At 55.3% G+C, this 14,974-nt stretch overlaps 2 protein-coding genes across 3 annotated transcripts in view; both read left to right on the top strand.

Moving 5' to 3' along the window:
- FRMPD3 (FERM and PDZ domain containing 3) overlaps positions 1 to 4,187 on the top strand; it is an 81,176-nt gene extending 76,989 nt beyond the window's left edge. Inside the window, exon 15 of the mRNA XM_061599073.1 lies at positions 1,324 to 4,187. Coding sequence (XP_061455057.1) covers positions 1,324 to 4,136 — 2,813 coding nt within the window. The 3' untranslated portion in view covers positions 4,137 to 4,187. The remainder of the gene's footprint in view (positions 1 to 1,323) is intronic.
- A 2,935-nt stretch (positions 4,188 to 7,122) lies between these two features.
- Positions 7,123 to 13,394, top strand: PRPS1 (phosphoribosyl pyrophosphate synthetase 1). 2 transcript variants are annotated; one of them, XM_061599071.1, is made up of 7 exons: positions 7,123 to 7,625; positions 8,246 to 8,429; positions 9,191 to 9,289; positions 10,074 to 10,198; positions 11,275 to 11,448; positions 11,773 to 11,932; positions 12,054 to 13,394. In XM_061599071.1, the coding sequence occupies exons 1-7, from the start codon at positions 7,504 to 7,506 to the stop codon at positions 12,144 to 12,146; spliced, it is 957 nt and encodes a 318-aa protein (XP_061455055.1). In that variant the 5' UTR covers positions 7,123 to 7,503; the 3' UTR covers positions 12,147 to 13,394. The 2 variants fall into 2 exon arrangements, with proteins under 2 accessions (XP_061455055.1, XP_061455056.1); XM_061599072.1 differs by lacking the exon at positions 7,123 to 7,625 and adding an exon at positions 7,756 to 7,833.
- The last annotated feature ends 1,580 nt before the right edge of the window (positions 13,395 to 14,974 follow it).

Genomic DNA, 14,974 nt, shown 5'->3' with positions numbered 1-14,974 from the left:
AACCTGACCTTGAAAAGGGCTGTTCTGAAAGATAAGGAGCAGACAACTTGCCTAGATAGAGGGGCTGGTTCCAAGGATGATTAGGTTCATGGTTATGGAGAGAGGCTGACATCTCTTTGGAACAGAGCAATCCTATGGAGTGTGTTGTGCTCTTCTGTGAACTTTTGAACTTGTATCTCTGGTGGCTTTTGAACTCTATAGAAAAACGAGCGGCCTCTCGTGTATTTGCATGCAATGCATTCTGTTTCAAGATGCCACTATTAGTGTGACCCTCCCCCCCTTGATCTGTTAGGTGAAGCCTCTGAAATCATCACTGAGGAGTGACACAACTTCCCTTCTCCAGGCCAAAACTTGTCTGTGATAGTTTTGTAGAGGTTGAGCAGTCCTCCACTGGATTGTTGTCACACCCAGGAGTGCTCATTTAGCCCTTAAAAGAAAAAAAAATCTGCTCCTTGCATGCAAAGCTCCCCAAGTTCATAAGGCTTTATCTTTTCTTAAATAAATAAAATGATTTCTCTGAAGGCTGCTGAGCCTTCAGACAAGTTTTTACAAGTTTCACATGGGGATATCTACCCTGACCCTTCTCCTTTCCTGTTGTGTGGAGCAGCTGGTTGCTCTGCTGGGGCTGGATCCGGTGCTGGCACGGCTACAGCATAGAAGGCAGGTGTTTTATTAGAAACTGGGAAGGCCCTCACTTGTTGCCCTCCACAACTCCACCCTTCCCACACAGAGAGGCCTTTTTTGGCTCCAGGCCATTCAGAGGATTCAGTGGGAAGTGCTGAGAGACAGACAGAAATGCCTGCTGAGCTGTTTTGGTCAAGCAAAGGCCAGCTGGTCAGCCTGCTGCTCAGGGCAAGCAGCCACACACACCTCAGCAGCGTAGCTGTGGCCACATTGCCTTAGTGGCTCCCATGGCCATGCGGTTCCTGTTGCCATCATCTCCACCAGGGCTGCTTCTTCTGCCAACACGACCAGACAGCGGGGCACTTGCAGGGGTTAGCTGGTCACAGAGAGAGCACAGCAGTTTGCTTTAAATGCTCAGGATGAGAAATGGGCACCCCAGCAGCACCTACGCACTCCTATGCAGCCTGGACAGGCAGCCTGCCCTTTTGTCCCAGAGAAAGGTAGGAATCCCAGAATTGCCCCAATTCCCTGAACCCTGCCTCTTGCATGTCTCTTGAACCCCCACTTCACTTCTTGAAGGGTAAAGAGGGGGTACAGTGCACTTTAAGGGGCAGCCCCTTCGGCACAGCTCCTCTACTGACCCTCCTCCAGTGCCACAGCTTCACCCCCTCTACTGCTCTCCTTGCGTTTCTTCCCCAGGCCTGATCGTCCTGGCAGCCATCACCCCCGAGTCATCGCTGGACTCCGGCCACGAAACCAGCTCTTCAGAGATCACCGACATCTCAGAGATGGTCTCGGCCATGAAGCACCAGAATGCCACCTATGTCCTGGCTCAGCATCTCAACAAGGAGAGCCTCTTGGCCAGGAAGGACCTTCCTTTCCGCATTCAGGGCTGCGCTGCGCAAGCCGTTCTCTCTTCCCCTTGTGCCCTTCTGCCCCAGGAGCCCAGCTCTGCCCCAGAGCCGGCAATCTTGAACCAAAAATCCAACCCCTCCTGCAGCATGAGCAAGCAAGATCCCCCCCGACTAGGGAGGGGCTACACTGTGGCGCTCCCACCCGTGCTCGCCCAGCAGCTCAGCGAGTACAACAGCAAAGGGGTGCTGATGGCGGCCTGCGAGTGCAAAGGTGCTAGTCCTCATGCAGCAGCACCCTTGGAGGTGCCCTTGCACACCACTGGGGCTGCCCTGAGCAACAAACAGGACAAGGTACCCACCGAGGTCCGGCTGAGCCCCAAGCTAGTCCTGGATGCCCACAGTGGGGTCACTCCTGCCATCGTTGCAGCTGCTCTGCAACAAGTGGCTGGCCACAGAGCCTCTCCTTCCCTAGCAGCAACAGCAGCCACCGCCTCAGCAGATCCTCCAACTGCAGACACTGCTTCTGACGGCAGCCACAGCTGCAGGCAACAAGCCAGCGGCAAGCCTGGCCCTCCAGCAACGACACTGGTGAGCCAGCAAACCCCTGATTCTAAGTGCCCCCAAAAGCAGCAAGGCGAGGCCTCTCCAAGGCCCACAGGATCCCTAGGCAGTAAAGCAGATGTCCTTCCTCTCTCCCTAGCAGGTGACGCCAGGCAGGCTCCCAAGGGCTGCCAACCAAAAGGAACCCAGGGGTGTGAGGAGCTCAGCCAGAAGGGCGGGGGTGAGGCTTCCAGCCCTGTTGGCCAGAAACAGGGCCAAGGGGAAAGAGGACAACACGGACTATCCGCCAAAAGCCACAAGGCCGAGGCAGCGAGCGGCCTGAGGTCCCCAGTTGCCCAGGGCGGGAGCCTCTCCAGGGGCCCTGGGGGAGAGGGTCTGAAAAGGCAGGAGGCCGGGCTGGGACCCAGGGTCGAGGGCCCTGCTGTCACTTCTGTGCCTTCCAAAAATCCCGAGAAGGTTCTGGAGGCCGCCGCCCAGGACGCTGACATCCCGGCTAAGCCCAAAGTGCCCAAGGCTTCCTTCCGGCTGAGGAAGCTCTTTTCTGCCACCTTCCCAGCACGGCTCAAGAAAGAGACAGATGAGCGGCAAGCGCAGCTGCAGAAGGTGAGGCAGTATGAGCTGGAGTTCCTGGAGGAGCTGCTCAAGCCAAAGGCCAAGGGGGACCCCCTCCCGCCGGAGTACCTGCTCCCCTTGGCTTCGGGGCACTGTCCCTGCCAGTTAAGGACCAGCCCTGTGCAGAAAGTGCCTGGGATGTCCAGGGAGCAGAGGCGCAGCTGTGACTGCAAGCGCCTCAACCGTGGAGGGGCCAGGCCCCAACTCGGCCAGGTAACGCTGGCAGCAGGACTGGGCAGGCGAGGGAGGGAGAAAGCCCAGAAGCCGGCAGAGGCACTCAGAGGCACCAGCATCAGAAGCCCTTCCAAGGGCAACCGGATCAGGTCCACAAGTCTGGAGTCCAGAGGCTGCCGGTCCGACCCTGAGAACAGCTTGTCATGTCTGGCCACCTGTACTCCTCGCGGAGATTGCATGGGGGCCCCACACTACAAGAAGCTGATGCGCCGCTACAGCGTCAGCGAAATAGACAAGGCGGAGCAGACTTCTCTGGCCTCGGACATCTACCAGGGCGCTTATCCAGCCAAGCAGAAAGCCTTGCCAAAGGAAAGCGAAAGCAAAGCCCAGGACCTGCCCCCAGCCGTGGGGATGCAGCCCTCCTACGTCCAAATCGCAGACCAAGAGAAGGCAAGTCAGCAGGAGCACCCCGTGCTCTCTCTTCAAGAGGACGTGTACCCAAGCCACGCCGGACTGCCGGAAGAAGACGTGGAGGGCGAAAAGTGCTGCTCCATCCGGTATTGCTTCTACTACAGGAAGTGCGACGTGGCTGACGACGGGAGCGAGAAGGATGAGCTCTCCTATTCCATCCCCATGCAGATCCTCCCGGGCATGAAGCTCGACCATCAGGCAGTCCCCGTTGTAAGCAGGACCCTCCAGGTTCTGGATGCCACCGCCTGCAGCACTCCCGATGACAACCAGACTCAGGAGATCGACCTGCGGACTTCCACCTTTGAGGGCAGCCTGGCGAAGATCCATGCTCTGCGAGGCCACACGTACACCTTGCCTGACGGATTCCTGTCCGTGCAGATAGACACCAGTGAGCTCTTGACCATCTTGAGGCAGTGCGTGGTGAACCCAGATGTTCGGGAGGGCAAGCCCTATCTGTCCCAGCTCACCGAGTACAAGCAAGAGCTGGCCCTCAAGTTCAAGGAGTTCCGAGCCTCCTGCCGGAGGGTGGCCGCTGTTGACAAAAGCCCAACCCGCATGCTCTTGGCCATCACCAGCAGCTTCCAGGTGCTGGGCAGCCTGATTGAGACGTTTGTGCGGCTGGTGTATGTGGTGCGGTCAGAGGCTCAGCGCCAGGCATTGCTGACCAAAGTGGAGGAGGTTGTGAGGAACTACACTTTCTTGCTGAGGGCAGCTGAGGAGTCGACGGCCAGAACTGTGTGCCACCGGGGGGACCAGGCAGCTGAGCCGCTGAGCCGGCAGTCAGTGGCCTCTGTCATGAGCACATTCACACGCTCCTTGAAGACACTGATGAATAAGTAAGGCAGCATCCACTGGGGGTGCAGTTGCACCTTTCCCGTCATGTTCGCCTGCCAAGAGCTCCTGCCCATGAAGACCGTGGGCAGCTGGTGAGCCTGAAGCAGCAGCCCAGGAGTCAGACTCACTTGCTGGCAGCACTGCATGCTTCTGATGCTGCCTGCCACGTGTGCAGAGATCCACTCACCACAGGGCTCTGTCCTTCTGGGCTGTCCCATGACAAAGGCTGCCGTCGGCACTCTTGGCCTCGTGGCTGCTCTGTTGAGCCCGCCTGAGAGGACGGGCCTGAGCCCACGGATCCACGCTGTTGTCCTGGCGGGACGAGCCTGGAGCCACTGCCCCCAAAGTCTACCAGCCCAAGAGTCAACTACCAGTAGATTGAACTGAAGGCAGCCAGGCCCTGGGCAGCTGTCATGTGCCCAGCCTGCTGGCGACTGCTGGACAAGCAAAGGAGCGAGAGGAATGGGGGTGTCAGCTCTTCCAAGGGAGGTGCCTCACGTGTCTGAGCAAGAGAGGAGGGGCTGCTCCCTCTTGCTGGGCTGAGATGGCACAGCCAGGAGCTGAGCAACCGAGAAGGCTTTGCCCAAGAGTTCACTGCAGGCCGGGTCCAGGGCCACTACCAGTTCCTCCCTTCCCCTTTTCCTAGAGGTGCCGCTTCAAGATTCCAGTCCCATTTCCCCTACGCCCCTAGCTCTGTTCAACACTGTGTGACTGTTAGGCAGGAGGCAAAGCTGCTGAGTCAGGCCCAGGATTCCAAAGGAGGGGGCAACTGCTCCCGTGATTGCGCTGTCCCCTCCATGAAGGGGGGGGCAGTTCCTGCAAACACTTTTCTGTCCCAACTGGACTCTTTGTGACACTAGAGAAATGTCATTTAGTGCTGGCTGGGTTTCTTTGTTTGAATGTACAGTGAAATGGTGCCTAACTGATCTGTTATGCTACTAATGCCCCATCAGAGATGCAACCTCCATATGTACCCAAGCAAAGCAGCTAGAGGGGAGCAGGGGGGCCTTTCTCTCTCCCCAAAACAGAGGGGAGGTTCCTAATGTTCTGTGTCTACCTTGAGGGCACTGCAGACCCCACTCTGCTGTGAGTACAAAGCATCAGGCAAAGAGACTGTCCCTCACTGAGGCAGGCAGTTGCTCAGGGAGTGGCCCTGTGTGCAGCATCAAGAACCAGTTCTAGCTCCCAGCACTATGGATCCGCTCCTGTCTCTAGTTTTCTAATACGAGGTACATTTGCAATAGTTCTTTCTTTCCTTTAAGATTTATGGAGATGCACACTGTGCTTTTAAACCCTCCTCCTCCACCACTGAGTGCAATATGCTCTTTGGACTCTCAGATCTGGAAGAAGGGCTCTCCTTCTGCCACACCTAGCAGGGCCAGGGAGTTTTCTTCCTAGTCCGTCGCCGCCAGGCAGCCAGGGGCTCCCCCTGCCTTGCCCAGGGCTGCTCCCCACACCTGGACATGGAGGATACTTTTTAAAAAATGTCTGTACATAGTATACATAATAAAGATTATATATGTATAGATATATGAAAGTTATATATATAAAAATATACAAATTTATGTCTTGTTTTACAAACAAATTAGAGTAAATATATTAATCTTAATATCAGAGTTGCTGTTTGTGATTTTTTTGTGAAATTCCTCCCCCAAATTAAGCAGATTTCATGAAGACAAAAATAATCACAGCCCTTCACAAAGTTTATGAGGCAGGAAGGAGAGTGGGATGCATCTAAGAACGGGATACAGGCCAGAAAAGAGCAACTTAAAAGATCCAAGACCTTGGAGTATTCCTCTCCTAAAAGGAAGAGTGAAAGTATTTAGGGATCCAGAGCAAGGCCAGGGCAACCATGATCAAGGCAGATAAAAGAGGAGTGATGTGGATAAAGAGCTGCTCCTCCCTCCCACTCTTACCATCAGGCCCAGTGCAAGCACCCAAGGGGGCTGACTGGCTCTGCTGTAAAGCGGGAGGAACGAAAGTGTAGCAACCCACCTTATTGGGCTCCATCTCCCAGCAGCCAGTGTGCCCAATGGTCAGGGATGATGGAAAACGGAGTTCAGCAACATCTGGAGGGGTACAGGCTCCCCAGCCCTGCTTCCAAAAGCAACTAACCGGCATTTAGCCACTCACTCTGGTGCTCTGCAATGAAGCCCTGCGCTAGGGGAGGCTGCGGCTGCTGCCGCCACCTTTGTTGCCCTAGAATGCCTCTTGGCCCCTGGGGCAACCCTGCTCCTCAGAGCAGGATTCTGGGCGGGTTTGCGCCAGGCTCGACTTGCTTGTGAGTTCCAACTGTTTGTGGCACCGAAAAAACTTAAAATAAATTTATTACGGAGCAAGTTCTGTGGATAGACCGTCAGCCCTTCTAAAGGCGTTAAGCCTTTTAGGTGCCACAAGGCTCTTAGTTGCTGCTGCACAAAACCCCTCTTGGCAGCGGACAAAGGTTGCGCTCCGCCATCACGGAGACAGAGAAGCAGGCGGCGCTGCGAGAAAGAAAATTAAGAGCAGGCGGGAAGGGAGTTCTGGCATGGCAGGGAGGGAGAAAGAGCCGGGGGCATCCTCACGGGCCCCTCCGCCCTCGTGGCCAGCGCACGGCTCCTCTGCCTGTGGCACCTCTGCCTGCTGCGCAGAGGGAGGGAGGCAGGGAGTTGTAGCCCCCCGCCTCATTATTGCCGCTGCCCCTCCTCCCACCCCCGCAAAACTGGGCCTCGCTCTCGAGATTTCCACGCGCATCTCGCGATTGGGGACCGGTGGCCGGCGCCCATTGCTTCCCGCCCTTCTGAGCCAATCGTTCTCTCGGCTGGCCCCGTCTCTTGCCAGGAGCCGCCGGAAACCCGTTAGCGAGCGGAAGCGCAGAGCAAGGATTAGCCCGAGCCCCGCCTCCGGCCAGCTCGTCCAATGAGAGCGCGGCGTAGCGCGCCCCCTTCCCTCTCTTCCTCCGTGTCTGCGCGCGAGCGTTGCCATGTGACCCATGGTGAGGCGCCAGGGGGCGTGTCGCGCCGGCTCGCGAGGTGATAAAGGGGGAAGCGCTAAGATGGCCGCGTAGCGCGCGTCCGCCGGCGGCAGCAACGGGGGTCTCTCTGCGCCTGCTCTCCTGCGGCCCCTCCCCTTCCTTGCTGTGAGCGGAGCCGCCGGAAGGCGGAGGGTGCGGCCGCTGCTGGATCCCGGGAAGGAGGAGGCGGCTGTGGCCGGCCCCGGGGAGCGGCGCGGGGAGGGGCGCAGGGAGGCGGCGGAGGCGGAGGGGGCGGAGGAGGTCTCGGAGGCCTCGGCCGCGTCGTGGTCCCGCTGCCGGCAGCCGCGGGAGCCTCGTGGGAGCCGGGCCGCGCCGGAGTCGGCCTCGTTCTTCTGCCCGTCGCCGTCGCTCGCCAGCAGGATGCCCAACATCAAGATCTTCAGCGGCAGCTCCCACCAGGATCTCTCGCAGAAGATCGCCGACCGCCTCGGCCTCGAGCTGGGCAAGGTCGTCACCAAGAAGTTCTCCAACCAGGAGACGTGGTGAGGGGGGGGGCGTGGCACGTGGCCGCCCTGGCGGGGCCTGAGCACGTGTCGCCTGCGGCGGGCGGGGTTCCCTCCCAAACGGGGCCGGTTCTTCCAAGGCGGCTTATCCCTCCCCCCGCCGGAAAAATGAAAGGGCGCGGGGCTTAATCCTACCTGTGTTTACTTCAGAGTAAGCCACGGTGCATCTAGTGAGTCTTACTCCCAGGTGAGCGGGGTTAGGATCGCAGCATCAGCCTGTAAGGAGCTATTTGGGCCCTTCCTGCAGAGCCCTGGGTGGTATTGCAGGTGGCCCCGGCCTGCCTCTGCCTCCTGCAATGGTCCGGTGGTGGGGCCTCGTGGAGGACTGAAGGACAGGCACACTGACCCCAGGGAAGGCCCTGGTCAGGCAGGGGTGCCCCGCAGCTGCCAGAGCCTGCTCTGAGCACAGACGTAGGGTAGGGAAGAGGCGGACGCATCTGAAAGCAGGGAGGGGCCAAGATGGCGGGTCTTGCGGGTGCGGGGGATTCTGGCCCTCTTGCCCGGAGAGGATCCTGGCTGCGTCTGCGTCTGCTGTGCTCCAATGGGTCTGCCGGGCTGGGTTCTTAACCTGTGGGCATCTCTCTCTCCCCCTGCCCAAGCGTGGAGATTGGCGAGAGCGTTCGTGGTGAGGATGTCTACATCGTGCAGAGCGGCTGCGGGGAAATCAACGACAACCTGATGGAGCTCTTGATCATGATCAACGCCTGTAAGATTGCTTCAGCCAGCCGCGTCACAGCCGTCATCCCCTGCTTCCCCTACGCTCGCCAGGACAAGAAGGACAAGGTGCCCCGGGGGAGGGCTGCGCTGGGCTTCATTACAGCAGGCGGTCTACTGGCTGGTGGACTTGAGGGTTTATGGGGAGAGTTGTGGCGCTTCCAGGTGCGCTTGTTCCTCAGAACCAGGGAAAGTGCAAGCAGAGGTTCTGTGCTGGGGAAGCTGTCCATGTCTCGGGCTCGCTTGGCTTCCATGGACCCCCCACTTTGCCTGGGTCTGTCAGCCTCAGCTGAAAGGCTGGCATAATGTGAAGCTGGGTCAGGGGGATTGGGGGGGACCACACCCCTTGCTACGATAAGCTCCACCTCTGGCGGCAGAGGGGGCAGTAGGAGTAGGGCAAGGACTGGCTGTGCCACAGAGAGAGCAGGAGCAGGGGCCCAGCAGGGGTGACAGGACAGAACCTGCAGGGAGCCGGGGTGGGGCCCTGGGATGTGGCTGGCCTCATACTCCCATCACCCCTGATAACTGGCAATTGAAGCTGTCACTAAAGCTCTGCAGGATGCTCCTTTTACCTGCCCACTGCTGGCTGTAATAGGGGGAGTTTCTTGTCACGCTGATAGTCTTTATAGATCTATGAAGGCCCTGAGAGCCATTCCTTCGGCCGCTCGGTCTGCTGGCTCTGGACTGGAACCTTTTGCACAGTCTAAATGCAGGCTCTATTTCCTACATCCCTTTGGCTTCAGTTCTTTCTTCAAATGGGGCAAGGGGTGCCGAAAATGGGAGTCCAAAAGATGCAGGCTCCAGGTTAATGTGTCTTCTTTTCCTTTCAGAGCCGGGCCCCAATCTCTGCCAAGCTGGTGGCAAATATGCTGTCGGTCGCTGGTGCAGATCACATCATCACCATGGACCTGCATGCCTCTCAGATCCAGGTTTGCACAGCAGGTGGCACTCTTGGAACCTGGACTCCCAGCGGGAGTCACAGCTGGGATGGGGGGTGCAGGTTCCTGCTGTCTGACAGGTGTAAAATGGGCCTTCATCGGAGCCCCTCAGGCCCTGGGAGGCTACTTTTTTCTCCTCTGCTGGCTGCTGCTGTGCTTGCACCGGAGGGCTGAAGGACCAGCCAGTGCACAGGGCAGCCTCTGGAGAAGGTGGGCTGGCCTACCCAGATGGGGAACCACGCTATCCTTACTGAGACAACCTGACATCCAAGATCAGGTGTGTGGGGAACCTGTGGATATTGCTGAACTACAACGTCCATCATCCTTGACTATTGGTCATGCTTCCTGGAACTGATGGGAGTTGTAGTTCAGCAATATCTGTCAGCCAGTCCGAATGGTCCCCATGCCTGACTTCTGGAAGAGGCAGATGAGCACTCTGGATTTTCTCTGTGACGTAGGAGTGTCCCTGTCAACAGAAATCCATCATGCCATATACCGCGGTGCGTCTAGCAAAAGGCAGGTTACCAGTTGATCTCGCCTCTAATATGTTGTGGTCTCGGTTCCCGGGTTACTAGGGTGATGCACCTGTTCTGGGTGAAAGTCCTAGTGATACATTTTGGGCAAGGCTCCTTAGCAGCTCTCTCCATATCTGCTGCTCATAGAAATGGCCACGGGTTCCTTCCTTTCCTCCTGCCATTAAAGTGATCGGAAAGGGTGCCGCGAAGTGAGTGTGTTCTGCCAGGCCTGCCTGAGAACTTGGCTTCCTCTTCCAAAGGGCTTCTTTGACATCCCTGTGGACAACCTCTATGCCGAGCCAGCTGTCCTGAAGTGGATCAAGGAGAATATTGTTGAGTGGAAGAACTGCACCATCGTCTCGCCAGATGCTGGAGGAGCCAAAAGGTGACTGGGGAGATGAGGAGCTCCAAGGCAGAAATGAGGCTGCTGTGGAATTGAGGGAGGTCTTACAAGGCACTGTCCTGTAACACCATCCCCTGTGCATTCTCTTACTTTAAAATGCTGCTTGGCTATCAACACACATCTCCTTGCCTTCTGCTTCTCCTGGGACGCCAAGCGAAGAAGTTGCCTCTGCCCCCACTTTGTCTTGATTGCCTCACATAAATGCCACCCAAAATCTTAGGCATGAAAGCAACCTCCAGAAGGTTTCTTTGCAGCTAGTCATTGGTTCCAGGTGTTTCCCCCAGACGTTCTGGGTGAAGACGAGCAGCCAGGCTGAAGCCTCCCGAGGTGTCCTGGAGCCAGAGAGCCGTACCTGTGATGGCCTGGCCAAGGGTAGTTCGAGTTCCTTAACTGTTTCATCTTAATACATACTCAGAGATGTAGGTTTATCAAAGGCAGGTATATGCTAAGCAATTACTCTGAAATGTTTTCATCAAACAATGGGATGATAATTCGGTCATTTTAATGAACTTGTGAAATCATTCAAGAGATGACCCAGCTCCAACTGTTCAATTAATCATGCTATTTTTGTCAGGATGTGCCAGAATCGCCCCCACCAAACAGGTTTTTAAGTTATACTACTAAGATTGCTTGTTCTTCTGGTTAGTTTTCTTTTTCAGCAAACAATATTAACAGAATACGCACATGGATTTTTTAAATGGTTAAGTATTTCAGTTTTTAGATACAGTAAGGCCCCACTTTTTGGTGTTCCGTTAAAACGGCGCCAGCGGGACGATGAGCTGGAGGGGGGACTGGAGCTCCCTGCACTCCAGCTGATCGCGCCGGAGGAAAGTCAGCTGTTGCGTGCTACAGCTGATCTCCTCTTCTGGCACGATCAGACTCCCCCGCTTGAGCTGATTGCACCGGAGGAGGTGACACACAGATTGCCTCTGATAGGGCAGGGTGGCAGCCTCTCATCACGTTGCAGTGGGTTATGTCCAACTCCTACTCTACAGAAGCCAGCGCTCTTTGGACATAAGTCACTTGGCATTTTGTGCTCATGGTTCCTCTCTCCCCAGAGTGACCTCCATCGCTGATCGGCTGAATGTGGACTTTGCCCTCATTCACAAAGAACGGAAGAAGGCAAATGAGGTTGATCGCATGGTGTTGGTGGGGGATGTGAAGGACAGGGTGGCCATCCTGGTGGATGACATGGCAGATACCTGTGGCACCATCTGCCACGCAGCAGACAGGTGAGTGGCTTCCCCCATCCTGTGTTCATCCTACGCTGGTCCTGGAAGTGGGTCGCCCTTGTGGAACTAACTTTTTGTTGAGCTTTTTTCCATCCTTCAGACTCCCCGCCCCCCAGTGTTGTGCCTGAGGGGATCCTTAATTTAAAAAAATCTGGTTTCTGAAAATGAGGGTGGCTCCTTTGCTTGGGAGCAGGGTGGGTCAGGCCCATTATCTCAGAGCTGCATGCCAAGATGCTCTCAGTTTACAGACTCCTTCAGAACGGAATCCCAGCCTGTTCCCTTATCGGCAGTGCAAACTTGTCTTTTTCTCTTTCCTCCATGCAGGCTTCTTTCAGCTGGAGCTACCAAAGTTTATGCCATCCTGACTCACGGGATCTTTTCTGGGCCAGCCATTTCCCGAATCAACAGTGCCTGCTTTGAGGCAGTCGTAGTCACAAATACTATCCCCCAGGAGGACAAGATGAAACACTGCCCTAAAATCCAGGTAGGTGGTGGGGCAGCTTGCAATTTGCCTGTTCAGAAAAGGCCGCCTGTGGCTGAGGTACGGAGGAGCTTGAGCTTCCAGGCTTTTGATGGTCTCTTTCTTGTCTCCATCCCCCCCGCAGGTGATCGACATTTCCATGATCCTGGCGGAGGCCATCAGAAGGACTCACAATGGGGAGTCTGTCTCTTACCTATTCAGCCATGTCCCTTTATAACAGTCGGTGCTGCTGCTTGTGTGGCTTTTTTGAAAAACCAAAATTTGTTTTAAGGTTCAGTAGAAGATTTTGCTTGTTTGAGTGCTGCCCTCCTCTGGGGCTTCCCAGAGCTTTGGAGGGAGAGTCACAGTCCAACCGCTCAGACCACCATCCATGGGCTCTTCAGTAGTTTAGGTTCCTAGCCAAATTGTTAGAAACTGTTTCCAACCAGAGGAGGGTACCGCAGATGCTGCCAATTGCCACACACTTTTTACTGGGGGGCGGGGAAGAGGCCTGGGCTAAGAACTCACTTTGCATGCGGAAAGTCCTGGATTGTGCTGTAGAGGGAGATCAGTAGCCACTGCTTGGCAGGAAGGAACCTTCCGGAGGGGGAGAGGAAAGGGCTTCTGTGTTCTGTGCTGCTGCTGGCAGACAGGCCCTCCGTCGCCTTGCTTGGACCCTTCCTTGCAAAGCCTGGCTTTCCTGACCCGTTTTGGGCCTCCATGGTCCCACTCGCTTCAGAGGGGCCAATCCGGGTCGTGCTTGTGAGTGTTCCTCGCTCTTTCCCCACAAATTTCTTTTTTAAAAAAGTTTTCTATGTCGGACCTTGATTTGTAGCATTTCTGCCCAAGAGGGTTGGTGCACCTTCAGATGCTGTGGGGAGGATTCTAATGGGCGCACACATGCTTGGCCACTTTTGGTAGTGAGGAGTAGGTTTATTTTGGGGGTACTCCTTGTTAACTCTGACTTGACACTCCCAGAACAGGGCTGGGTGAACTCGGGCTGGTGGCTAGAGCTGAGGGCAGCAGAGACTGGAACCCAAAAGCATTGCCTTATTCACCAGTCTTGGAAGAGAGAGAACACAACGGCCCGGATTCTGGACAATCTGGTCTAACGCGGAAGGGGGATGGTTCGAGGAAGCTGCTTGTCCCTCCATCTCGGGCTGAGAGCATGAGAAGGCTGGGCTGTGTAGGTGAGGGGTGGTCCCTTTGAGACACTGGCGATGGTGTCTTTCTAATAACTGCCCCCGTCTTCCTGGCTTTGGTTCCAAGGTAATTCAACTCTTCCTTTGGGAGTGTTTTTGGTTTTGTGTCTGTCTCTGTGTGTTTGCTTCTGTGCTTTGGGTCCTTGGTGATGCCTCTCTGGCCGTCGCCGTCTGCTCCACCCTGTGCTGAAGGGAGAGGGGCAAGATGCATTTAGAAGCAACGGATTCAGCAGCGTTTGTGTTACTCAAGACCTCAATGAAGGAATTAAACTTTTATTTAAACACCAAGTTCCTGGGTGCTATTCAGATATTCTAGCAGGCTCTTTGGCATGTGGCCATTCCTCCATGGGGGGCACATGTCCCCCTAAAGGGAGTCTGGAAGTGGGGGGCCAAGGCTGGGGTGAGTGAGCATCATCCTGCCTTGCAGGGGTGCAGGCACAATCTGCTTTTCGCAGGCTGAGGACAAGGAAATAGTGGAGGGAAAAAAACAGATGTAGGTGTCTTGCTGAAAGCTTTCCCGTTTGTTGGAGAAGAGGAAGGAAATGAGTTGGTGGTATAGCAGAGGGTGAGGCATCGAAAGCAGAAACCTTGCCGACGGGCATAAATCAGGATCTCTTCTAGAGTGCATTGTTGGCTGTTTCAACTGGAGTAATAATAATAATAAATAATAACATTTAATTTATGTGTCGCCTATCTGGCCGGTGGCCACTCTAGGCAACGTACATACAATAAATTACAACAAAATAGAATACAAAAATACAGTGTAACAGTATAAATTATGCTAGCAAACAATATATGGTAGGCAGTATTTAAATCATAAGGACATTAAACCTCCCCAGAAGTCCCAAAAGCCTGTTGGAAAAGCCAGGTCTTTAAGGCCTTGCGGAACATATTCAGGGAAGAGACGTGCCGAAGATCTTGTGGGAGGGAGTTCCAGAGGGTGGGGGCCGCCACTGAGAAGGCCCTCTCCCTAGTTCTGGAAAGTGGAGCAAAATGCATGTGGAAACTCGTTCACATTTCTCATCAGTGTGGTTAAAAGACCTCTCCTGCCCCACAGGTGCTTGTAGTGGAAGAAAACCAGTGGACGGTTCTAAGGATTTGGGCAGCCGAAGGTGGAGTGAGATTAGGCCAGGGTACCCCGTCCCTGGGCTAGTGCAACTGCCAAGGCTAAGAACATTGGAGCCTGGCTGCTAGATCAGGGCCAAGGGCCATCTAATCCAGCATCCTGTTACCACAGCGGGGCTTTGGGAAGCCTGCAAGCAGGACCCGAGTGCCCCAGCAGTTTCCCCACCTGTGGTTTCCAGGAACTGGCATTCAGAAGCATGTTGCCTCCAACAGTGGAAGCAAAACAGCCGTTGTGGCTAGTAGCTGTAGATAGCCTCCTCCTCCATGAATTCTCGTTTACAATCGTCCAAAGCGGTGGCCATCACTGCTCTCTGGCAGAGAGTCCCATTGCACTCTGAAGGTCACTCCTGAATCTCCCTACATGCAGCTTTCCTAGATGACTCCCGAGTTCTGCTATTGTATGAGGGAAAACTACCCCCTACCTACTTTCTCCACATGCTGCATAATTTTATACCCCTCTGCTGTGCCACCCCTTGCCTCACTCTCTTCCTAAACTAAAAAGCCCCAACTGTTGTGACCTTTCCTCATAGGGGAGATGCCCCAAACCCCTCTATCATTTTGGTTTCCCTTTTCTAGCTCTACAGAACTGAGATCAGGACTCTACACAGTATTCAACCTGGGATCTCACCATAGATTCGTATAGGCCTGACTTGGATTTCTAGTGTGGAGCTTGTCATTTTCACAGCTGCCACACATTGGGTTTTGAACTCTCAGCCGTGACCTCGAGGTCTTGCTCTTT

Source organism: Rhineura floridana, chromosome 16 (assembly GCF_030035675.1).
Source record: "Rhineura floridana isolate rRhiFlo1 chromosome 16, rRhiFlo1.hap2, whole genome shotgun sequence".
Taxonomy (NCBI): domain Eukaryota; kingdom Metazoa; phylum Chordata; class Lepidosauria; order Squamata; family Rhineuridae; genus Rhineura; species Rhineura floridana.
This window is presented reverse-complemented; position numbering and strand designations above follow the sequence as displayed.